Source organism: Pseudoliparis swirei, chromosome 23 (assembly GCF_029220125.1).
Source record: "Pseudoliparis swirei isolate HS2019 ecotype Mariana Trench chromosome 23, NWPU_hadal_v1, whole genome shotgun sequence".
Lineage (NCBI taxonomy): Eukaryota > Metazoa > Chordata > Actinopteri > Perciformes > Liparidae > Pseudoliparis > Pseudoliparis swirei.
The window spans coordinates 10,767,777-10,793,378 of NC_079410.1; the positions used below are offsets into that span (position 1 = coordinate 10,767,777).

A 25,602-nucleotide genomic window follows, 5' to 3' on the forward strand; every position below is an offset into this window, starting at 1 on the left:
AAACAGTATTTGGCTCTATAAATTCCTGGAAGGCAGTATGATTTACCTTTAAAATCGTGTAATGTCAGCGTTTCTATTTGGTACATTTATTTATAAAGATAGCTGGTATTATTTCAGTGAACTAATTATTAGCCCCATGTATTACTATAAGCTACTATACACCTTAATAACACCATACATCGATAGTTTACACATTCAATTTAAATATATTTTAAGATGTCATGTAATCAATATGCTCCTTTACCTTTTCTAAATAATAGACAGGGATATCTGGCTATCATTGCACCTAGATGGTGTTTAGTGTTTTCAGAAGAACAATAAAGTTATGTTACTTTAAGTTTTTTTAATTCTGCTCGTCATCTTGGACTACACTATCTTTTAGGTAACATAGTATTACATTCCCAATGTGTTAAGTTTGCTCTCCTACGAGGAACAATGTCCTACATGAAGTCTTATCCAATACTGCTACCACTATATAAAGCATTTACCAAAATATTGATCAAAAATAGTGTTGCATAGTAATAAGCATTTTCGCTACGATAGTTAATGAGCAAAACATTTTTTTTGCTGAAGACCTCATCACAATCTTAGTCATGATTATATTAATCTTGAGAAGTTCTTCAAAATTAAAGTCTTTATTGGAATATATTCCAAAGCAGTTGTCATCTCATGACTGAACAAAAATAGCAATTTATCTTAAAAAAAAAAAAAAAAAGAAGTCCCAAGATGGTTCCAAAATGCACTGAACAGCTTTTGACAAAATATACATTGCAGTAAATAATTTCTTCCATTCGCAATTTGACTTGTTAATAAATAAGATAATGAAATAAACATATATGCAACTGAAAATGATCATTACTCACCCGCCATAACCAATTGTGAAGACCTGTGCCACAAACATATCTCTAACAAGCTGTTGCAGTGCATCCTCCGACATCAAGCCCCCCCCCCCCACCCGCCAAAAAATTAAAAATAAAAACAAGCTAAACACTACAATGAGAAACAGTACACATTATGGTAGTAATACAATAATTCTGATATTGATGGGATGAATTTTCTTTTTTACAAAGCAACACTAATAAAAGCAGATATTATAAAGGACCAACTATCAACAACGAAATATACAATTTACATTCCTTCAGGGTTTCATGTGAGGAGGACGTTTAGAACTGAGCTAGGAGACAGAGTCCCCTCTTTAGAGAAACTGAAAAGAAAAGTCACACTCTTGTCTACAGGAGGAGTTATTAAGTAGCCTTCAACATCAGTCATTAGTCAATTAAGATCCAGGCACAGGAGCCACAACTTCAAAGCGCAATAACACTCATGATGCATGTAAAAGTTAAGGGGTAGTTTGGGAAGAATCACATGCTAGAATTCGTTCTGGAGTCCATCCATAACCATATGCATATTGTCAAAGGTACATAGTGAAGAGCCTCCTAATACTCGGAACAGCGCGCAGTTCAGCTGAGTCGTGTTGCTGTGAAGCTAGAGGACGATTTGCATCACGCCTCCACTTGAGGAAACATTCAGTGTCCATACGCAGCCTATTGTGTTCCAGAAGGTATGGCTGTCTATATGGATGCGTGACGCCGAGTCTCGACTGTAGTACACACCTTGCAGGTCCACTTACACACCCACTGTGAGCGGGGTCCAGTCCTGCAAGCTGCCCAAACAGCTCAATTAAATCCATTGCAGAGACTTGGCAGCACCAAAGAGAGGGACATGGCCGGACAGCGCCACGGGCCAAAGGGGCTTCGATCGGGAAAATAGTCGACGGACAGGAAATCAAAGTTAAATACAGATGATGGAAAACAGAACTCAAAAATATGCCGTGTGTGAAGAAATAGTGGAAATGAGTCTTTAATCCCCCATTTCAAGCGTCCACCTCCCTGTCGGAGTGGAAGGTGCCAGGACGGGGATGGATCGTCCGCTCAGTGGAGCCGGCCGGCCCTCAGCCTGATTCAGTGCAAGAGGCCTTTTCATGAAGAGGGGGGACTGGGAGTTTTAGCTTCTTCTGTGGTTCTACTCCTCTTCCGCGACCACTGACGTTCTCTATACAGACTTCGCTGAGATTCTTACAAAACACATGTTCATGATTCAGTCTGGGCACACTCCTTTAATAATCCACAACGTCACCGCGTCATTCAGAGGCCAGCAGAGTCGGCGCCGCTTTAAAGAAGTTGGCGAGAGCTATGTACAGAATGGTAGCGGTCAGTTTAATGAGGCCGAGGTTCTCCATGAACTCGAAAGCGGTACATGCAGGTGTACTCTGGATGACCCCAGTTGGATAGCACCCGCACCTCGATGATCTGGAAGGCCCCGTCGTTCTGCTCCTGAAAGACAAGAGGGGGAGTGTTCACAACACGCTGGCAGACAAGGACCCCAGTTCTAATCGGTTAGGAGGAGCGCCGTAAGTTACCATAACGGGAAAGCTTTGCAGTGACTCCCCATCTTCCTCATACATGTAGTTCCCCAGCAGCTTTCCTTCTCCCTGGTACTCGTCATCGAGACCCTGTATGAAAACAACTCGTGAAAATAGGCACTCATCCACTGTGTCCAGTTGCAATGCTTTTACTATGACGATGGTCCTTACAAAAACAGTGAAGTTGCGCAGGGCGCTGGTGATGTTCCCCGTCGGGGACAGGGCCTTGGGGATGTGCTCCACGCAGAAGGATGTGGGCCGGATCTTCAGGGACAACCGGATCACCAGATAACCCTGAGATCCTTTGAACGCCCAGCAGTTACCGGGGTACACATCGGGCTGTGGGGATAAATAATCACTTTTCTTACCCACCAATCATTCAACAGCAACAATAATTCAACTCAATATAGTTCATCAACCAAAGAAGACCCAACCGTAGATCCTAAATCATAATATGCTTTAAGGATGCAATAGGCTGGTGAGCATATACACATTTAAACAGGTTTAGCTGCCAGTCATCATTCCTCCTGTTCATACAGGCCGTTAGAAGATCATCTTGGGCTTTCACCGTCCGTGATGGGGACAGAAGGCGAGACGAGGTTTCAGCAGACCGAGTGAATATCTCACAAGCGACTAAATTCCCTCGTTGCGTTTCCCCGCCGATGGAGGAGCGATCACACAATACTAAGTTGTTTCTCCCGACTATTGTTTTAAGACGGGGGTGGAGCATTGGAAAGCGATCCTGTAACTATCTTTATATCATCAGTCAAACGGACTCACCTGGATGACGACGCGTGGCGACTGGGAGAAGTACCAGAGCGACAGGCCGAACAGACTCATGAGGGCCGTCTTGGTCTTGTACGTCTCGGAGCAGCGAGTGCCGAGAATGCTGCCACCTGAGCGCACAGGGGAAGAGGAAGTGTGGATTTTATATTTATGTGTTGGGGCTCAATCATCCTGCACAGTTTGTGTGTATTGTTGCAACTGCATGTTGCAGTTGCAACTCCGATGTGAGGTTCTGGGACAGGGATGTCTATATGTACAGGTTGTAAAGCACTGAGAAAAATTTGTAATTTGTGAAAATGAATATAAACTGAATTGAATGTTGGCTGAGGTTTCCTCATCATGAGCTGCTGCCTCAGTGACTTAAAAAGGGAAGCTTCGACTGCAGAGTTTCCTGCCTCGCCCGAAATAAAAAGCTCACCCAATTTGAAAACAAATTACATTTTCAATAGTATTATTAATCAGTGGCAGTACATCACACAGTAAACGCCATACAGTAAATAAGAGGTTGTTTAAACAGTTATGTCGTAACATGCACCTCTAAACATGAAATTAGTCAGTCAGATGCTCTTGGTGGCCTTAATTTGAATGATAGGAGTTTAATAAAATCATTAAACCCAAGCCAAAAATCATGCCCCAAATCTGTAAACGCATATCAGTTGAAATGGCCACGCCTACAATCTTTTAAAAAAATGTCGGCATCTCAGCCTGAATTAATAGGAGGAGTCGAGACAGACGGGACATTTTGGGAAATTAAGTAAAGGTCCCCGGCTCAAACCCAACCCGGGTGGTTGCGAGTGTTCGGGTGTGTCTCAACTACTCGGCTACCTGGGCGTCTCAGTACTGACGCGTTCTGTGAAGCGACTCTCATGTAGGTCAACAGACTGCTCATTAACACGCCAGATAATGGAGCCTGAGCTTTTGCTGTTAATACCCTGTCGTCCTCTGGTCTGACTAATGCCTGCACCAACATTACATAAGAGAAGCACATGCGGGCACAGTGCAGCTAGCGGACACATCTACCCTTTAGAGAGTAAAGACCCGGATGGACAGGCACTGATGTCGATGCGAGGCTCCTTTCTTACCTCCCGACTCCAGGGCGTAGTCCACCAGGCCCGTTCGATCCTGGGAGTAGAGCCTCAAAGCGTTTTGGACAATCAGCTTCACTTGCTGGAGGAGAGACCACATCACAAGAGTTACAGATTAAATAAGGGCCTCAAACACTCATGTGAAGAGAGCTCGGCCTCCACAGTGATGATGTTGACAGTCGGCGTGGATGCTCATTACCTCTTCTGTCAGTCCCTGAGCAGCAGCACTGTGTTGGACCGTTCCTGCTACAGTCTTAACGATGGTCTTGGCTTGGGACTCGGCCTCGCCCAGGGTTTGGGCCCGGTTCAGCTCCAGCTGCAGGGACAGGTTTCTCAGGATGCTCCGCTCCAGTGAGGACAGGGCAGCCTGCAGGTCGGGTGTGGTCATGTAGCGCTGGGACAGCCAGAGGATCAGAGACTCCGGCACCGCTCCTTGCTCTCCACTGCCGAAGAACAGGGCCTGCAACTCCTGACGCACCTGGGAGGACACCTGGGAGGACACCTGGGAGGACACCTGGGCTGATATCTGTGACAAGGACACACAGACATCTAATGAATAGACCTGTATAGAAAACTGATTCACAGCAAGGACAAATTAAAGCTCAAACAAGTCAATATTTATGTTTCCTACCGTCTCCTGCAGAGTGTCCAGCTGCTCACACTTCCCCTTACATCCCACAACACCCTGCAGGTCTTCTCGGATTTTGGTCAGCTCCACCTCAAGTCTCTGCACCTCGACGAGCAGAGCATCATGTTCCTCTTGCTTCACACCCACACTGAGGGAAAGACAGAATCCACACGTGAGTGGTGAGAAAATATGCATAACACCTAATAAAGAAAAACAAATGATTGTGCTTTGTACCTGACGGGAACTGTGTCTGCTGAAGTGACCATCTCCTTCTCTCTTTCCTGCTTCTCATGTTCATGCTGCTGCTGCTGCTTCTCTTGCACCTCCTAAAACAAAATGTCATGTATATGATTACGGAAAAAAGCACAGAAAATACAAACAATGGCATTTTCCCAAGCACACACTTACATTAGATACAGCACCACAGCTCATTTACATAAATGGTAAATGGACCTACTTTACCTATTTTTCTACTCTTCTGACAACTCAAAACTTGTCATCATTCACCCATTCATACACTGATGGATGGATCCCATGCAAGGTTAGAAACCGGCTGGTTTACAGCTGATCAGCCAAGACTGGTGACTGTGATTAATTTCTCTTTTTTTAGCCGGGCACATTTGAACACGTGTGCCTCCGCATTATAGTTTTACGTCAGCACACAGCAGCACAGACAGGAAACGTCACAACCACAAATGTCGGCGAGTAAAGACGACAGCTCACAGTTTGTCACACAAGTCCAAAATATGCTGAGGAGGAACAACCAAAAACACTTTTGGAACAACTAACTAAATGCATTGTAATTCATTCTCATTCAGAGTAACCTGCCGACAGCACAGTCCTGCTAACAATAAAGCTAACAGCTAACGTTGCCTTCAAGATCTACTCGGTGAAACTGATAATTGGGACATGGTAAATTATCTCACTATCATGATGTATGATCAATGTATTTATGGATAGAAACCTGGAATAAATAGTTGTTTAAACAAGATGTTTTCACAGCAACATAAAATAGATATTAGAGGGATTATGACTGGTTTAACTTCCAAACATTACCTTTTAGCAGATTATAATAAATAATGTAATACTAATGATGAGATTTAAAATTTTTTATTTAAAGCAAACAGTTGAATACAGTCCTTTATTTCTGAATACTTTTTTTTATTAATGTGGCAAATAACCACTATAGATGACAATAACAAAGTAAAAGGATAACATTTAAAATATTTTACACAGAGTCTGGGACTATATAAATTATTTTCCGGGTTGGTGGTAAAAAAAGTTTTTCTAGAGTTTTGCTGTCTGTTAGAATTCCTCGAAAGTCAATCTGACTTTTCAAAAAAATCTGAATCAGAAGAAACTTGCAATCAGTGCATCTCTAGTTTGTTAATAATTAGACTTCAGGATTTGTATGTTTCACATTCGTCTTTCATTCGGTGCTTTGTCGTTGATTGCAATCTTGTGTCTGCTTGTTTTTATGATGCATCTACTGAATTTCACATCTACTTACAAAGACACTAATGTGACATTTACATAACAGTGGCAAGTATGTACGTAGTATGTAAAATAAGCCATCTTGCAGGTACGCTTTCAAGATGTATTTGAGTTCAAAAGTACCTCAGTCTTGGCAGCCAGCGCATTGAGCAGCAACGCTAAATCGGCCAGCCGGGTGGCCTGACCCTCTTGCTGCTGTTTCTGCTGCTCTGCACTCTGCAAGGAGCCGGATGAAGAGAAAGAGAGTGAGACTCTTGTAGATTTTTTTGGAATAAAAACATCACCACTGTAAGACACTTCTCTTCATCTCTTTACCTCCGCTCTGTGCGTGTTCTCCCGCTCCACTTCTCCCCGTAACACGCCGAGTCTCTGCTCCAGCAGGGAGGACACCCACAATCCCAGGCTGTCCCTGTCGGTCTGAGTGTGGAGCTGCTCCTTCAGGGTGCTGTAGAGAACCACTACGTCCCCGTGACGCTGCTCCTGCCTCTGATCACCCTGCTGGACTCGTGCCCACAGCAGGCTCAGTTGGCGCTCCACGCGCTCCAGCCGTTCCAAGTCCAGACTTGAGACCACCACAGGATGAAGGAACGGCTTTGGAAGAAAAGGTTGGCATTTAAAAAAAGATGTTTTAAACGTGGCAACACCAAAACAACTGGCATTCACACAAACATACAATAGTTTGATTCTTCTCTAAAATACACAGTATCTGTGGGCAATTAAGTGTTGGGCGAAAGAATATCTGAAATAGAAAACAGCTTGAACTATAATAATATTACCATAATAATATAGTATTTCAAATAGTTAACTAGAGCAATTAACTGTTTCATCTTTGTATCTTACTGGTGCCTGTGAGACCGGGGTGGCTGGGGTGAGCTCCACTGGACTCTCTGCTGCAGGGACGGGGGCCGAGGCAGGAACAGGAGCAGAAGCTGGCACCAAGTTAGACAGCAGGGTGAAGGGAGACGCGGGACGCCACTCGGTTAGGTTTATGGCTGGGAGGTAGGCGAGCAGGGCGGCAGTGGACGGTCCCCACCACCAGAAAGCTGCATATAGAAAATAGATTGTGATATTGCCCATAATATAAAACACATTTCTGATGAGTTTGAATAAGGTTAAACTTTGTGGGTTTATGAGTGTGCGTTAACCTTCCTAGATGCTACCATACAGACATTAATGTAAAGTTGTCAGTTATAAAAGGTACCAGACCTGAATCTGATACTGTATTTGTAGCATACTCTGGGGATGCGTGCTGGTAAGGATATCTCCCGTCTCTCTGAAGGCTGACTGACTCTCTATTTGCTGACTAAATGAGTCAATAAATACACCTGCTGTAAAAAGGAAGAGAACGCTTTTTAAAAACTCACCAAGGAGAAGCAAAAAGGGCAAAAGGAGCAGCAGGAGCCTCCAAAGTTTGGGAAGGCATCTGAAACACAGAGTCACACAACGGTTAGATAGACGCACAACTGACACGAGTGCTTGTGTTAATAAAAACAGACAAGGACCCTTTGAATCAAAATGGTAAATTCTCTGAAGAATACAGGCACTGCTCCTTGTGACAAGTTCCATTGAATTATTCATCAAAATGCAGTATTTCAATCCACCTGGTAAATACCTCCATCATGATTGCTGCCATAGCTCTAAAAAGTTTGGCTTTATTGTAAAAAATGATGAAATACATTTGTACATTTTAATGTTTTTATCGTTCTCTAAATATTCAACAATCTAAGAACTTCAGCAACTGAAACTATCTCTTATTAAAAAGCAATCATTAAATCTGAATGATTATGAAGAAAAGCATCTATTTAAAACATGTACGCCCTTGTTGGTCATGTAGGGGCATAACAATAACACAATGACACCTCATAAAGATCATAATGTGAACCGGTTAACAAACAGTTGCTTATTTACACATCCAGCAATTAAGGTTTATGAAAAGAGAGAACAAGCTCTTACCGCGTCAGAAAGAAGACGTTGAGGAGAGACATGAGAGACACCAGCTGGTACCACCCGGTTGCAAGAAACCACAGAAGTCCCCTGCCTGCCTTAACTGGGCAGATTTAATAAATATAAAAGAAAAACACATACAGACTGAGAATGAGAACCCATTCAGACCATATTGACAAAAAAGAAAAAAGAAAAAAGAAAAAGAGAAGTCACATTTTTCAAAGCGGATGAGACTTAAGCGCCACCAACCTGGAGCTGCCAAGAGCATCCAGAAAAACGACAGGAGCCTCTGCGCCACTGTGCCGATCCGTGATCCCACCGCTTGGCCTCCTCTCAGCACACCGTAACCTTGCCGGATGAGAAAGTGACCTGGAAGACAAAGAAAATGAAAAAGTAAACTGATTGATTGCAGTCAGAGGTGGAGTTATAGACCCGTCAGTAACAGTGTGTTTACAGGCTGTCATCGACATTAGTGAGGTGCTGGTTAACCTGTGTAAACTAGGACGCTCCACAGGGCCCCCACCAGGCGCCGAGGCCTGGAGGACCGTGTGAGGCGGACGGTGTGCGTCTCTGAATGCTGCTGTCCTTTACAGTCGTTGCCTGTGTGCACCGAAATGATGGATGGCAGCCAAAAAGAAGACACAAAAACAAAGGATGCGTGAATGAATGACATCAAGATGAATAACAAGAACGAAAAAAATATTAAGAAAAATCTACAAATAGCCAAAGCAACCAAATTAATAATAAACACTAAATCATATGTAAATACAAGTGGGCGGCCGGCATGCATGTTGCGCAATATGCAATTCACTGTATGTGATGACAACATGAACAGCTAATATTTCACTATATTCTTACCGTAATTATGAGCCTAAATGTACAACTTTGGGGCGGGTGAAGTAAACCTCAATCCCAATATTAGGATTATGTATTTTTCTATGAACCAAAACGTTAATTAGTCAGCTGAGCGAAACTGCATTATTTGTTTTTATATATGTTTTATAATTGTTTTATTATTTCTAAATTTCAGAGAGAAGTCCACGAACTGACCGTCTTTTTATAAGTGTAAAATAAAAACTTGAATTGTACTTATAGTACAACAGGATGTTAAAGTTTATCAATATTTCTGAAATAATCAGAATTAATGTTGCGATTTGGTGTCAAATCGTCCCTTGAAAAATATTTGGAGGACTAACTTGATTGAAAGAAGTTTGGTTAAAGCAGTTCACACAACCTCTGTTCTCTGGTCACGCATATAATTAAGTCTGTCAATCACCGATACCACAAGAAAACACCAAGTAGAGGGAGAAAGAAAAAGGTGTGTGTGTGTCTGCTTACAAAGGGAACCATTGAGTTTGAGATGTGATGCATCTTCAGTCACCAGATCCTTCACATTCAAGCTTCCACAGAAACTTGAGTGAGCTGCAAACAAATGGACAACATATTTTTTTAAATAACAAAAACCACATTGTGTGAGAAAATTATGAAAAAATAAGCGATTAATGAAGAAAAAGAAGAAGAAGAAGAGTAAATGCACAAGTCACCAATGTGACAGCTGAGGAGCTTGATGCCATCGTGAAGAAAATGAGAATAGCTGTGCATGAAAATGGTTAAAGAGGATACATGTTTATAACTGCTAGAAACAAGAATACAGAAGAGTGAGTTGAGGAAACTCTACCGCAGCTGTGAAAGAAACTAATTAAAATCAGCAGTATACTAGAAATAAAACATTTAGGGGGTATTTTAAGCTCCGCTCGAGTTTTCATGAAAGTGTCCATCTTCTCACCATCTCAAGTGAATTAAAAGATGCAACTTGTCATGCGATTGTTTTGTCCGAATTTGGGGGATGTACAAGGAGATGATTCGTTTATATTTTGTTTATAGTATACTTTTGCCTTCAAAATTAGAAAGCAACAGTGAAAGCCGGAGAGAAAGAAACAGATTATGAAGAGGTCCCTCAAAGTCAATTAAACTATTAAGAGGCTTCTTACTCCTTAGGAGGAAAGATCTTAGGAAGGAGAGAAATAGTGAAGAAAGTTTAGTAATAGAAGAGCAGCAAAAGAGTCAGGGGCTGGCTGTGACCCTTGACCTCTGCCCTGTGTAGTTAAAGCTGGTACCTTTTCCTTCATAGCCATGAGCCCTGTAGCCCATCATCCTGTGGAGAGTGGTCTGCTTAAACAGCCACAGTTGGGATAAACTGGAGGACACGGCTCGCCTCATCGAGGCCGAAAATGATGTGAGGACATCTGGTGACACACCAATCACTGTTAGTCAAAACACAGTCGAGGCGTTGCTAGAGATACAAAGTAATAAACAGAAAATGGTGATAAGATAGTCCGGGAGAAAAGAGACAGGATGCTACGGAAATTCGGCGAGAGAAAAGGTAATTACATGTGGAATAGAACATGAAACTCAGGAGAAATTGCCACTGCAAAAGACAGAAGAAAAGAAAACAACAAAAACAGAATGAGGGATGAAGAAAAGAGCATCTCTTGTTTTTATACCTTTTCCTGCATGGCTCCTGGCCCATGAACCCAGCCAGAGCACATTGTTGAAGAGCAGGGTGACGAAGGACACGATGGGGGCCAGGGCTCGTTGGCTGTAGCGCACACACGTGTTAGACATCGACACCAGGACACCTGGAGAGAGACGCCACGACCAATTACATTCACCTCATTACAACATGCGAGCAATGTCACCTTCCAGCTCCAATAAATTGGCAGAACTTGAGGAAGAACAGCATTTTAAATGCAACATTTCACCCCAACGCAACAGGTTCTCACCCGTCTTGTTCCTTCGACTCCTGTCTCTGGAGTATATGCTTGTGAAAGGTGACGAGGACGAAGAGGAGAAGAGGCCGCCTGAGGAAGCTTCTGCAGCCTGAGACGACGATGATGACGATGATGATAATGAACACTGTGAGATAGGGGAGTCCGTCTTGTGAGAGTGAAAGGAGCAGCCTTTGCAGAGGTATCCGTTGGTGCGTGAGGTGTGAGACTTTGACGCGCTGGCGTCGCCGTTGACATTTGAGCTTCTCCCTGAGAGGACAGCATGTGAAAGATAAGTCGCGACGCAATAAACACACAGGGAAACTACGAATACTTTATAAAAAATAATAACAAAAAGACATTACGAAGCAAGTATTATATTCCTTAATGTGTTACATAGTATACTTGTGGATACATACAGTGGTGGAGAAAGTATTAATTCATAGTAGAATTCAAAATCGGAACAAATGGAACATTTTTCTGAAGTACTCACTTTGGGCTCTGTCAGCGTTACATAAATACGTGATACAGTGCTGCATTTATTTTTTATTATTAATGTGCACGGCCCGGCCAAATAAAATAATAATTAGGCTAATTATAGGTATTCAAGCCCATACTTAAGTAAATAAGCAGAAGAAACAATATCAACGGTAGGTTATACGGTTATGAAAGCAATGCAATAATCTCACACGTGACATTTTAACCTGTAACTAGTATTTACCATTGCATCACTTTCTACTGGGTCTTATACTATTCTAGCTTTGTGTTTTAATTACATGTATTTTATTGCACTGAAATACATTTGGGATTCACAGCACAGTTTTCCCATGTAGATCAATGGTTTAATGTTATTGATGATATGCTCCAGTCTTGATTAATTACTTTGCTGCTACCACTGAAGAACTAGTTGATACCCAGGTTCAGACCGGATAGCCAGGATTGTAAATTTTAGGTCAACAAAGCTAAAAAACCCTGAATGAGTAAACCTTGCTGTGTGATGTATGCTCAAGAAATCAGTGTGCACAACGAACACCGTTTAGATTATGTAAAGATTAACCAACTAAATAAATAAAAGCTTTAAAATACGGTAATTTACTGGTTAAGTTAAGTATATTCTGCATGGTGGAAGTCAAATAAATGCTATGATATAATACAATATGCTCAAATAATAGTTAATTTGTGATGTAATCCACATTTTCATCAACTGACCCCAGTTTCCATCCACAGACGTAGTGGTGGTTGTGATGATGGTGCGTTGTCTCAGGTAGGACTGGTCCAGCATGGAGGAGAGCAAAGAGCCATCAGACGCCGTGTTGCCTTCATGAATGATGCTGCTGCTGCTGCTGCTGCTGCTGTTGTTAATCGGGGTATTTGCAGCTGAGAAGGAGAGGGTTTTCCTCGGTGTGGCGGCTTGGCTCAAGGATAAAGACAGTGAGCTGGAACTGGACTGCTGCTTTTTACTCCGCAGAGTCCTGGGAGAGCAGAACATAAAGAGCTGTGAGTTTTGTTGCATGTAAACTTACAGCCTCGAGCACTTTAGGGCTACAGCCACAATAATACGTTGATGTTTCGTCAAATGATTTAAAAATGTAAACGATCTCCGTCCACACGGTCGTTTCAGCATAGTTTTAGAAATGTTTACATCTATACTAACACGCATGAAAACAAATATCACTGACTATTAATAATAATAATGACTTGTACGACTCTGTTCGAGCGACATGCTCCACACTCAATTTAATTGCTTTCTTAGTTGCGAGTATCCGGTCCTGGTCTCACCGTGTCTCTCTCCTGGTGCTGGTGTAGCTGCTGCTATTGCTGTGGTTCTGGGAGTAATCAGCCAGGGTCTCGTTGCCATCGTGACCGGCGCCTGTCTGCAGACGCAGGCTCCGCCGTGACATCCTGGGAGACTCGTAAACGGCAGCAATGTGGTGCTCCTTCTCAAAATCTAGCGCTGCTGTGGAGTAGCTGGAGCTGAGGGAGGAGTGGAGCAGAAAGAGCAAGAAAGTTAGAAAGTGGTCGTTCCTGAGGAGACAACAAATGGGCCGCGACCGACTCCAACCTTAAATCAATACAGGGATATCCGGTACTCTTCATAATGTGTGCACCGTCTTAAGAGAGGCTTTCTTTTAAAACAAAAATGTAAAAAGTGCAGGAACAGTCTGTATAGAGAGCTGCGATGCCGTTTGATCGCTGCAACTGGCAGTGGGCCGAGAAGGAAGTGACTCAGAGGGAGAAAACAAGACAAAAGAATCGGCCAAATGGATTCCGCAAAGTATCCACCCGGCCTGTGGACTCACTGCATTCGAAAGCCAACCGGAAGTAGAAACAGATCATGAGTTTTGTACATTTTTGGTTTGCCACACCGTTATGACTCACGGGGCCACACCCACCTGGCAGAGGAGGCAAGCAGAGTCAAGGCCAACATTCAGACACGACTAACAGGCAGCAGGGCAGGAGCTGCCGAATACAGTGGAACCATGACACAAATAAGTATATATATAAATATATATCCCTTCTAGCTAATGCAAACAAACATAGCTAAACTGTGGTAAAAGAAGGTTCAATTTTAGAAGCAAATTAAAATCAATCAGATTTAATATTGATTTCTATTCACACAATACAAATATTGTAAGCCATCAGTGATCAGTTATAATAACACAAACTGAAATGACCAAACACTGCTGCACTTTGCAGACCGTACAGTCCTCAGCATGGGGTCCGACTCGGTCAAGCCTAATTACTCCACAGACGCACACAGGAAGGTGGATGAAAAGGAGGAGCAACAGACTTTGGAGGACAGAGAACAAACTTCCTGTTAGCGCTTGAAAAGGAGGGACCGTTGCTGTACAAACAAGAGTCTTTACAACTGGACCAACGACAGTGAGCAATATCAACAGTACAGGGCACGTTGCTCTCTGGCCTTAAACCAGGAGGCGTACACACCGAGAGCCAATTATGTGCTTTAGTGAAGGACTCTGAACACACGAGCAGGGAGGCAGCTCTCCGTTGTTGATCAGCTACCATAACGCTACATGTTTAAGACCAACGTCCTTGTTTACATGTGTATTTATGAAATACACTGGCAGCCTCCAATCATCTTTTTTTAACACGACCCTCTCTAGATGTCTCGCTGTCCACCAAGAGAGATTTGAGAAAATATGGGTAGCATTATTAAAAACCTCTCCAAACAGTGCAATTATGTCTGTGTGCTCCTGTACTTCGAGGAGCATGTTTCTGTGCACGACACACCCGTCTCCCGACAGTCACATACCTACGAAAAATATATCTCAGCCAGAAGGAACGCCGACGCTATCAAGCAGACCATAAATATACATCTAGACAGTTACACACCGCCAATAATACCAGAACAAGAGGCCATGCAAGAAGAGTTGAGAGTCTAAGTCACTGTGGCTTCCTGTCGTAGAGAACATGGGACCGAGGGAGGAGATAATCTCAGAGTAGCTGAACACAGGAGGGCCTGATATCAACCAAACAATCTACTTTCCATCACATTTCCATCCCTGCTTGTCCGATTAAAATTTGACTTTCAAATCATGGTAAATATCAGCGGGGCAGTGCAGTTTGTTTTTGTGTTTGCTTTGACTGCAGAGCATCCAACTGAAACCCAATTCCAGTGGGCCATATGACTTAAGAACAATATTCTATTCCATTGATCCTATTTTTAGGGTTGCGGGGCGCTGGAGCCGATTCCAGCCGTCATTGGGTGAAGGCAGGGCACAGATAGACAGACAACCATCCGCTCACACTCACGGTGCAATTTAGAGTCCAATTAACTGAACTGCAGGTCTTTGGACTGTGGGAGGAAGCCTGAGAACCCGGCGGGAAAAAACGCTGACAAGGAGAGAACATGCTCCACACACACACACAAGGATCCGAACCCGGGGCCCTCTTGCTGTGAGGTGACAGTTCTAGCCACTACACCACCGTGCAGCCCCTTAATAACAATATGTTATTAACAAACTAATCAGTTGTAAAATACAGCTGCAGAGTTCCTAAACTTGCTTCCAGGTCCATGTCTTCATGTGTAAACAAACAAGCAACATAGTTTTTCATAACGGGAGATATTAGTTCAGGATTCATTGCTAAACTGAGCACCTGGGGCGTTGAAGACTTGTGCAGAGCAGGGTGTGTGTGAGAAATAAATCAGACTAATGTCAGTCTATGTGTGTGTAGCCTCGAGCCAGGAGCAATGCAACGCTCGGCTCTACCTGGCAAATCAGGAACAGTCACATAGATCTTTATTTCAACAACATTAAGAGGTCCCTCTCCACGTGGCACTGGCAATCCCACAGTCCTTAAACAAACGAAAAAGATGTAACACTTAGTGACTGTAAAGATCCCATCCTGCCTCATCAGAAGCTGTAAACAATATTCAATTGGTTCGCAATTTTTGTTTGTTTTTCTTTCCCGGTGTGCTGCTCTCTCTCGGGCGCTCCCACGGCCCACACTGATAAAAATAGAGATGGACACTGTGCTTTCAGAACAGAGTTTAAAGAGAAAGATAGAGACATACAGAAAGGATAAAGAGGAACAGAGGATACTTTCATCCTGGCATTCAGCTTTCTGGAATCCCTCCTTACATAACACTAATAAAGCTTTGGTATTCCTCCCACTCGGTGGGCACAGCCGGCTTTCTTACAAGACACAACTACACACAGCATCAGAGCAGATAGTATTCTACATTTGTTTAGCTTATGTTGTGCAATTTACCACATGATAGTTTGCACAGTGACAGGTGCTCAACATTGGTGGGAATCAGCTGCCTAATAGACACAATTGTCAACCTATGTGTATGTCGTAAAACTCAAAAATATCAGAAAACAATGTGAACAGATTGTGTTGGGCTCACAGCAGCAGCCAAGATGGAAAGGCTCGTCATCATTTCTTTCAGATCAAACCAAAAAACCACGGAAGACAACTTCCTCCACGACCAAGACACAAAACTTTAGTAACGTCACTTCTGGTGCGTCTACACTTCCAGTCCCATGTTTGTTCGCTGCCACTAAAAGGACTCGCCACCCACCCACCTTCTGCCTGCTTTGCATGGTCGCTGCTAAATGCGAGCGGCCGTCACAAAGCACACCGAACGGACACGGCGAGACATCCGGTTCACGTGCGAGGACCACGTCTACGACCTTTACCTTCGACAACGCAGAAGTGGTCTCAAATTTAACAGATGACATTCTGGACTCAAAGAAACATTACTGATGGTTTAATTGGAGCAAAATGGATTACCTGAACAATGATGTAATCATTACCTTTTGGAGCTGCAACTAAATGCACATACAGATGGCACACTACAGACACACACCTGCATACTATTAATTAATTAATTGTTTGGTAAATAAAGTGAGTTCCTAATACTCTGGCAAACAATTAAATGGTTGATTGATTTCTTTGCTAGAATTCCACATGGAACGACAGTGTCAATCAGTACCCAAATACGAAACACTGGCCACCGTTTGTAGTCTCAAACACACACATTTTTTCAAAGATTATAGAAACCTCGTGGATTGTAAGTCTCCACAAAAGCCCTGGCAAATGCTGGCAAACAAGCCTGAACACTCATGCGCACAAGAACACTGGAAAAAGCTTTTCACAAAACAAGGGGCTTATCCCAATTATATTCATGGAGCAAAAACTTTCAGTGACAGCAAATGAAAAACAATCGTTAGTTCGCGATTAGTGTGTACTGCATGTCTCTTTTGAGTCCACTCAGAGATTCTTGTCTTACCATGATATGGATTAAAAGATTAATACAACAATATTTGATGCCTGTTAATGCTAACAGCCTTACCAACAGTCAGATCTATGATACTCTAATAAATGAGTATTATTCTTGGTTGGCTCTATAATCCATACATTTGTACATTATATGAGAATACTGTAAGCATAAGCAGAAAGAGTCTCAAGTCATCATGGGTTGGACCACTACCAACACCCCATTCTCAACAATTCATTTTGAATCTCCTCCCTACTCGTGGGACCATGCTGTGTTTACTAAAAGTATACTGAACTCATTTAGTCAACTGAAATTCAGCTAAAAGAGAAATCCCAAATCAGTCTTTGCGTTTCCACAAACTGTTACAGAAAGACTTTCCCCTGAGGTGCTGAGGCCGATATTTACCAGAGGCCAGGAACTGAGAGTCGAGAACAGAATCTTTAAATTTCCACCCAACTATCTCTGGGTGGGTAGAATGTTGCACTGATTAGGATCGCTCCAGCCCTCCCTCTTGTTCCCTCCCACGAAAACCACTTTTATTCTGCCCACACTCTCTCTTTTTCTCCAATAGTGTCCTTTGCTCGCCATGTTATAGCACTATAATGTGCCGTTTCATGTTGCCTGGCTCATGAGCGACTGTGATTAGAAGCAGAGGCTGGACATGTTAGTATTTCCAGATGCAGAAACAGAAATGCTTCCGACGTGTAAAACACCTCCACAAACGCTTTATGCATACAAGGGGACGGCCGGCGTTTGGCTTTTATAATTTGTCACGGATTTGTTCATTGGAGTAGTGACAGTTTGAAAAAAAGGAAGAGTTAAATAAAAGTCTGTGTTGTCGTGGGTTGAGCGACCTCGGCACAGTTCGGCTCCAGCTGCTGTCGCTCGGCCCTGGAACAGTGCTGCACGAACTGAAATACACTCGGAACAGATGTCAGAACAACTGCGACAGCAGCGTGAACGACACCTGTCCAACTGGCCTCGTGTTGGAGAGCGGGATTCATAAAAGATAAACTGTATTTCATATGCCCTCTCAGATGTATGTAGACTGCTTTAAAAGTAACACTATAAATGAAAAGTGTTAATAAAAAAATTTAAAAGCTTTTTCCACCAGCATTCAAAGCTTGAATAAAATAAACATAAGTTTTCATTTGTACTTCTACAAGATGGAGGGTTGAGTTTGGACATTTTCTACCGCTTATCCCTCATACAATGTTCATCTTTTCCATCAGCTGCTGCTCTTCTAAGACGACCATATACAAAACCAGATGGCTATCACTGCTGCTGCTTATGATCGTCACTCTTCAGCAATCACTTGGTGGAAAAGCACCCCAGACCCAGTGACCCACTTCCACCATCATAAAATATGAAGGGTCTGAGTAAGTCCAAACACAGCACCCAGTGAGGAGATGGGCAGAGCCTGTCAGCATTGAGCTGGAAAAAATAGAAAAGTCAAAATAATATTACCAGTTTAAAAAAAGGAAGGAGTCGCGTTTTCAGATCCAAGGGATAAAACTGCTTCAGAGAAATAAATACTAGATTATTTGAAATCAAACTAAAATCTTTCAAAGTGTATGTGAATTCTCAAAAGATGTGAATTAAAGACATTGTAGATTTTTCAAATCCCTTAGTGCACAAACCACCTTCATATCTTCTATATGACACAGATAATGATAAAGAGAGAGGAAAGAAGCTTTCCAATTCACCAATAAACACCTTGTTAGGAAAGTCTTTCCCCCCAATTCATACAATATCAATTAAATTCAATCAAACGTGGTGGTCCTGGTTGTAATGGTCCCTCTCTGGCAGGTGGACAGGAACAGGTCGTGATAGCGTGGGCGGCTCTCACTGCCTCTCGGCCATTCAATGGCACAAAACGTGTCACTGCTTTTTGAGTTTTGGCAGCAGATGGGCCAACGGTTTCTGACACCTGACTCCAGTGTTTGAGCTGCTCTCTTGTTCTCACTGTGGGCGACGGACACAGAAGACTCTCGGATGGGTTCATATTGCTAAACTTTGGTAAAAATACAATATAGCAGTTACTGAGAGGCGGAGACAAAGACATGCAACCAACTGCCTTCAGTTAGCTGATTTATATTTTATTACAGATTTTTCACGAGAGCTGGGAATCATTAGACGCTCAGCTGGAGCACACCGAGGCCATTTGAATCACAGGTCTATCGACTCGCTGGTCTAGAAGCATAACCTAGGTGCCTAATCCTGGGATTAGGGCCACGGTTGTGACAAAGGTTCATTAATAGCTTCTCAGCTGACGGCATTCAAAGGAACACGATTAGCTTGTTTCATCTTTTCAATCTGACAGGCAGATTCCAGGGGGGTGTCAAACTAGCTTTAGCACATTGATCTTACTCCGCCTCAGTCCACTGTGTGACTCAGACTAGTTTTCACATTGCTGGTATGCACTTAGTGTGCTGACCTGAAATCATGAGGATGTTATCAAGGGTTTATTTAGCCGTCATACCAGCTATTCTACATATCGACATGAAATCACCCAGCAGGCAAATGCCCCACTGTGCATCAACGCCATTCACACAACCTATAGAAATATAAAAGCTGCAGACATAATACATAAGGAATGCAACTCAAATAATTGTCACCTTAAACAGACTTCAGCCTGAACTTGTTCAGCTGGACAGGAAGAATGCCCAAAGCCGGTTTCACAATGCACTCTGCCATTCTGTAAGAAACACACACCTGGATATCTGATGGGGTTCTGGTTTCAATTTAATTGTTGGGCCTCTAGTCCGAAACACCATGCAGAAACTCTCGACTTCCCCAAAGTCGTAAAGTGAGTTAAGCATGGGGCCAAGTGTCCTTTCATTTTTTGCCTGACACACCCTTTCTGTTCTGACAACAGCATTCCTCCACAAGCACAGGCTTTCCTAGGTAAGTGCCGACCACACCTACAGTACGAGCCGTGATGAGGAGGCCGAGAAACAATACATGGATGAAGAGTGCGGGTAGAGGTCGGCGTGACATGAGCTCCAAAACTGACAGGGCTGCCTTGAACTTCTCAAAAGCTGAAGTTGGCACCTTTAATCTACATTATAGGAACAGTAAATACAGATATATCCCACGCTCGGTTTTTACCCTGGGCAAGGTTCTCAAATTCCCAAGCATACAAACACATTCACACCAACTCATGAGGCTGAGTCATCAAAACCACAGGATTCTTTGGGTTGGAAACAAATAAATAAAAAAGGAGCCGACTTACTGAAACCTCTAGTTAAGAAACAATAATGTAATAAAAAGTAAATACATTTAAACATATCATACTGGGATTATTTTTGTTATCAGTTTCCAATCTCACTGGGAAACAGCGCTGGACTATCAACGCAAGCTGCTTCCTAAAAACAACACAGTCGGCTCATTGCTCTTATTGGTTTTGTCTTTCAACAGAAAACCAACACCAGCAGTAAAGGTAAAACAACCTCTGGCATAATTTGACAGCCTAGAACCCTTTCAGTGTGTTGCACTGACATATGACAAAAGGTAACATATTATCATTAAGTTCAACAAAAAAAGAGACCAGAGAACAAATGGAACATAGCAGCTGGTTGACATTCTGAGTTTGTTCTACCTGGAGACACAAAGGACAGGCGGGGGGGAACTGAAATGCCATCGGCCTGAAGGTTTGATGCCGTCTCACCTGAGAGAGTAGGTATAGCCGGTGTTCTCGGGAGCACACTGTGGCGGCGTGTATGTGTGCAGTTGGGAAAAATCCATGTTCATTCTTCTTTGTTTAGGCTGCAAGAATCAGGATGCAAGGATAGGACTCTTTAAGCCAAATCGGACATGGTTTGGTGGAGATAACAAGCACAAACAAACAAACCATACGCACACATATACACACACACACACACGCATTCATTTGCCTTGTTCAGCCCGTCTCTTGCAGACAACTTAATTTTTCTAATGAGCTCCAGAGCTGCCATTGTGTTAAACACTCATTTAAAAATTGATTCAGAAGCGCATCTATACATCAAATTCAATACAGCACTGGTAAATCCTCTTCCTCTACTCAAACCAATCATAACGTGGTTCATTGAGCTGCTCTCCAACGATCACAGCCACTGGTTACTGCAGGCCCTGATGAGAGCTGCTGGACATTCCTTTTCCTCCGACAGTAGATGAGCATCGGCCGACCTTTTCCTGCATGCTGGCTCTGGCTGGTTGTTGACGAAGCTGTAATGAATGACTCGTCTCTTCTCCTTCGGTCGGCAACTGACACAGGAACGGCTGGTAGAGAGAGGACCGAGACGATCCTCAGTCCTGTTATATGAAGTAGACTCCTCACCGGGACGGCTACTTCTACAGCGACTGCTTGGGTAAGCTCCACACGGAGAGTGAGCCGTATTATGAAACCAAGTGAAACAGCAAGGGGTGGGGCTAAGTAGTGGGCAATGGGCGGGAAACAACTGCTCTGAGGGCTTGTCATGCATTGCAAAACTGGCATTACGGAAACAAGGTGTGCAAGTACAATTACCATCATACCATAAACTGCCAGTTCATTGGTGCACCTTGCTAAAACACAATGTAGCCCAATACAACAGTGCTGCAATATATGAATGAAACTGTGCATTGTAGCTTCGTGAAGGTAGGATATATTAAAGGACTCTATTAGACTGCGTTAGTTTAAGTCAGGTATTCCTACTAAACTGGCAACTGGGTGTATATTTTCAGCCAAAACTGCAGAGCATATCCAGGTAAAATGTTGATTAGTTTTGTCAGTTTATATAAAAGGTTTTAACCCTGGCTCAATCTAACATACTCCAACTTCTAATGATGCAGAAGCAAAGCAACAAATAGAAACAGATGGCTTTTCCAAAAATCCTCCTCAACCATTAATCTTAACGTTTAAAATCTACGTCCGAGCCGAAAAGGATAAATAGAAACACATATCTAAACGCCAAGGGGACTACTTTACTGCAGATTAGTTTTAGTTTGACTAAACTGGTGAATCATGACGCCAGTGCTTAATGCTGGCACTCAACTTGTATACCAGCGTCATTCTGGAGCTCATAACTCAAGAGACAGGTTCAACAACAACAGAGCATGCGTTCATCCGACTACACACACACACACACACACACGCAACCCAGGGACACCTGTCCCACAGGGCTGCATGTCTCCTCGCACGTCCGTCCGGCTGGCTCCTTTACGCACACTGCGAGTGCTGCGATAAATCCATCTACTGTCGAGACAGGCGACGTTTAAAACACACATCCAGTGTATTAATAACCGCACATAGGGTCCGGGCAAATTACATACAAGCCCCGTTACTGGCTCACATTGCCCGGTGCTAAATTTAGATGCCATGTATTTTAGACAACGCGAAAGCACCGACTTATAGACTTGAGGGAAGACGCGCTGTTCCCATGTCGCATCACGCTGGCTCTATTTACATCCATACGTCAACACTACGTACTCCTAATGACACGCGCGACAGTTATTGTCTGCAAATTTCGCAGATGTGAAATAATCACACAATAAAAATAAGGCCTGAAATTGCGTTAGTTGTGGGTAAAGGAGCTCAGCAAGGACCCAATCGATGTGGATAAATCGAAATGCCTCATCCACAACAGAACATCGTCGTAAGATGAACGCATCGCATGTCATCGTAGCATGTCACCTTGCCCGCGTCTGAGAGTCCATGTATGTTATTATTCTTTTAAAGAGCGTAATCCAAACAGGGAAAATATCCAAACATTACGATCACGGAAGACGCAAACTCCGGCCAGCATCCCGACGAACGGAACCAAAAAGATGATCTATCGCTGCAGACCCACAGATCCGAAACGTTATTCGTCTGGTGAAAAAACTAACGTTTGCCAGTCGCTCGAGAGTGTTCTGCTAGAGCACAACAAGCGGATTTCCAAAATGGCTTCCCGGTCGGAACAAAGCCAGAAGGATCTCTGGCGAGCTGATCCTCCCACTCCGCGGCCCTCTATTGTCGGCCAGTGCGCACACTTTAAATCTATTGGAGGACAGAAAGCATCGCGACGGCGGGACGCCCGGGCCGCCGCTGGAGCCCGGTGCACCGAGAGGGGTCGCACTATTGTTTACGTTGACATTGACCCCCTAACAGATGTCAACTGAAAGTAAAGGCCGTTGTATCACATCTGCCACCAGAACAACCGTAAACACATTTCTGAAAACACTAATATTGATATGCCACTCAAAATGTATTATGTTATGTAATGTGTGTATGTCCATGCACTATTAGACTATGCATTATCATTATGCCTATTGGTATTATTTGACAGCTCGCTATTGTTACTCCAATGAAACTTGAAGCACAATTTGTCTTTAAGACCCCAGAAAAATATTATCATTACGAAATACATTGTAAGCGACCATTGTTAATGATCAATCATCAAGTAAACAAGTGCAAGATCAAAAATGGTACGTTTGTGTCATATCCCGCCACGCTTAATTGCAGGAACGATAAGAGGAGATAAGATCAAGTGAATCAAAGATGAAGCATTGAGAAAGTCTAAAAGTACACAGATAATCAATAACAGACGTTTATTAGTTGGACCTTCTCAAGTCGGTGTAGTGAAAGGTTATGCTGGTAATTGTGAAAGTCATTGTGGACCATAATAATAAAGAGTTGTAAATTGTCCTGCAACAAACTAACAGCAGAGTTCCTAAAGTCCCCCAAATTATTATCCATTTCATATTGTTGCATGTAACAACAACTTTACATTCATCTTGATAAAAATATCTTTCGGGGCCTTGAGGTCTCTCAAATGTAACAGCAGAGTAGATTTGAGTGAGTATGTTTCATCATTTAAGTGCAGTTTAGCTGGTAGCAGTTATGTACTTTTACTCAAGTATAATTTCGATTGCAAGGTTTTTACCGACGTATCCGAACATTTTCCACAGAGATATATAAATATTATTTATACCTAAATCTGAATCATAAGATCTGATGAGAGCAATACGGTCTGCGGCGAGGCGCCATCTCCTGGACAGCAGACTGTACACTTCATTTAGATCTATGCTGTTCACACCCAGTTTCAGCATAGATAAGACATTTATGAAAAGAACAACTGTGTTTTAGATTTGCAAGCCAGTGGGGAAAGACATTCAAATCCTTTACGCAAGTAAAAATACCAAGACAACAATACAACATTAGTAACATAATAGCATTCCATAAAACTAGCATATTAGGTATCGCTCAGTCCAGTGGTTAAGGATGGGGCCCCCTCACGGTGGCTCCGTTCTATTTAACTGTGTTTTACCATACTGCCATGTTATTTGGTGTGACAGGAAAACATTTAGTGTGTTAAATGCAGTACGTTCCAAAACTACCAGGATGTTTCAGGTCCGGTTAAATTTTGCAGTGTGCAAGCCAGCATGTTTTTCTGTCTATTCTAAGCCCACAATCCTGTCTGCAGGAGATGCACAAGCCAGAGGGTCAAAGTTCAAGGTGCATGGGCAGCTGCATATGTAGTGCAAAACAATTTAATTTGTTTAATTTTTAAATTGAAAAAGCATGCACGATACCGAACAACAAACTCAACGCAACTAAATTGAACTCAGCGATCATTAATGTTATTATTTACACCTGTGCCTTTACTGTTACATGTCACAATGTCCATGAAAAACTCTCTGAAATGTCTCAAGATAAATCTGAGGGTTTGATTAATGACAGAGGAAAGAAGAAAAAAACAAAAGCATGCAACAAAATATAACCATGTATTTGCTTTAGTGTAGTGTCGCAAGCCAACAAGGTTAACATTACTTTATTTTATCATGCGTTTTCTATCATATTAATCTGAACATTTTCCAAAGCTAAAAATGTATGTATTAGAGTCCAAAGAAGTATGAAGTTTCAAAAAAAAGAAAATACACAAGGAAAGTACCTCGACATATTAAATGAATGAGTAAATGTATGACAATATGTGCCCTCTTCTTTCAGCCATGACCCTAGTCCTCTGTGTCTGGAACAGCCTGTAGGACCAAGGGGAAAGGTGAACTGACACAAAGCGTGTTGTTCAAGAAGAACTAGCCGGAAGCTAATATTACTGCCGCGAAACAAAATGTTTGAGTCTCCCGGATGAGACCGATGGCGGAAGAGGGCAGAAGTGCCGCCTATTGCTTCGCATGGATGCTCTGACTTGTCTAAAGTTAAGTACAAGGAAACAGTCACAGCAGACAGGACGTCGTTGGACGTTTATTGAAAGCCAATTCAACAAGCCTTCCCGTTATTTCAGTGAGAGATAAGTTAACTTATCTCTCACTTAGTAGGCTAGTCTGTTTAGTGACCAATACACTAGCTTAATTTAGCTTCCTGCTACTGCACTGCTTAATGGTCAGGAAAAAACACAAGCAGAGTCGGTCTCCTGCCTCTTCTTGTTGTTGTTTCTTTTCAGTAGAAACTCTGCAGTTAGCTAACAGTCTCAAAAAACACCCTTAGCACAGAAACAAAAAGTGCCGCTTGCCATCAGGAAATTTAAAAGTGTAGCCTCCTCTGACAGTTCAGGACAGCACGTGTGGATATAGTTAATTTACATATTTATTAATACAGAAGATAATACTACTCACATGTAGAGACTCTGACGCTGGCGACTGTCAAATGTGTGTATCCTGAAGTTATTAAACGCTACGTGCAGTTCGTTAGAGCTTCACTCCCCTCAAAAGAGGACCTTAATCCAACGTTTGCCTTTCCTGCACACACTGTCATATTTTCCGTTGCGACG

The 25,602-nt window shown here is 42.8% G+C and overlaps 1 protein-coding gene across 4 annotated transcripts; it reads right to left on the reverse strand.

The window, feature by feature from the left end:
- Positions 1–591: 591 nt before the first annotated feature.
- On the reverse strand, positions 592–25,540 carry sun1b (Sad1 and UNC84 domain containing 1b). Of its 4 annotated transcripts, none has more exons than XM_056407699.1 (23): positions 22,527–22,768; positions 20,544–20,641; positions 12,907–13,101; positions 12,337–12,599; positions 11,143–11,397; positions 10,864–10,998; positions 10,477–10,605; positions 9,698–9,781; positions 8,849–8,959; positions 8,609–8,728; positions 8,369–8,462; positions 7,780–7,838; positions 7,256–7,458; positions 6,731–7,006; positions 6,539–6,631; positions 5,156–5,247; positions 4,925–5,069; positions 4,493–4,819; positions 4,291–4,375; positions 3,203–3,318; positions 2,594–2,761; positions 2,420–2,512; positions 592–2,333 (listed from the first exon to the last, which is right to left on the reverse strand). In XM_056407699.1, the coding sequence occupies exons 2-23, from the start codon at positions 20,624–20,626 to the stop codon at positions 2,217–2,219; spliced, it is 3,243 nt and encodes a 1,080-aa protein (XP_056263674.1). In that variant the 5' UTR covers positions 20,627–20,641; positions 22,527–22,768; the 3' UTR covers positions 592–2,216. The 4 variants fall into 4 exon arrangements, with proteins under 4 accessions (XP_056263674.1, XP_056263673.1, XP_056263676.1 ...); XM_056407698.1 differs by lacking the exon at positions 22,527–22,768 and adding an exon at positions 21,041–22,491; XM_056407701.1 differs by lacking the exons at positions 20,544–20,641; positions 22,527–22,768 and adding an exon at positions 25,448–25,540.
- Positions 25,541–25,602: the final 62 nt, after the last annotated feature.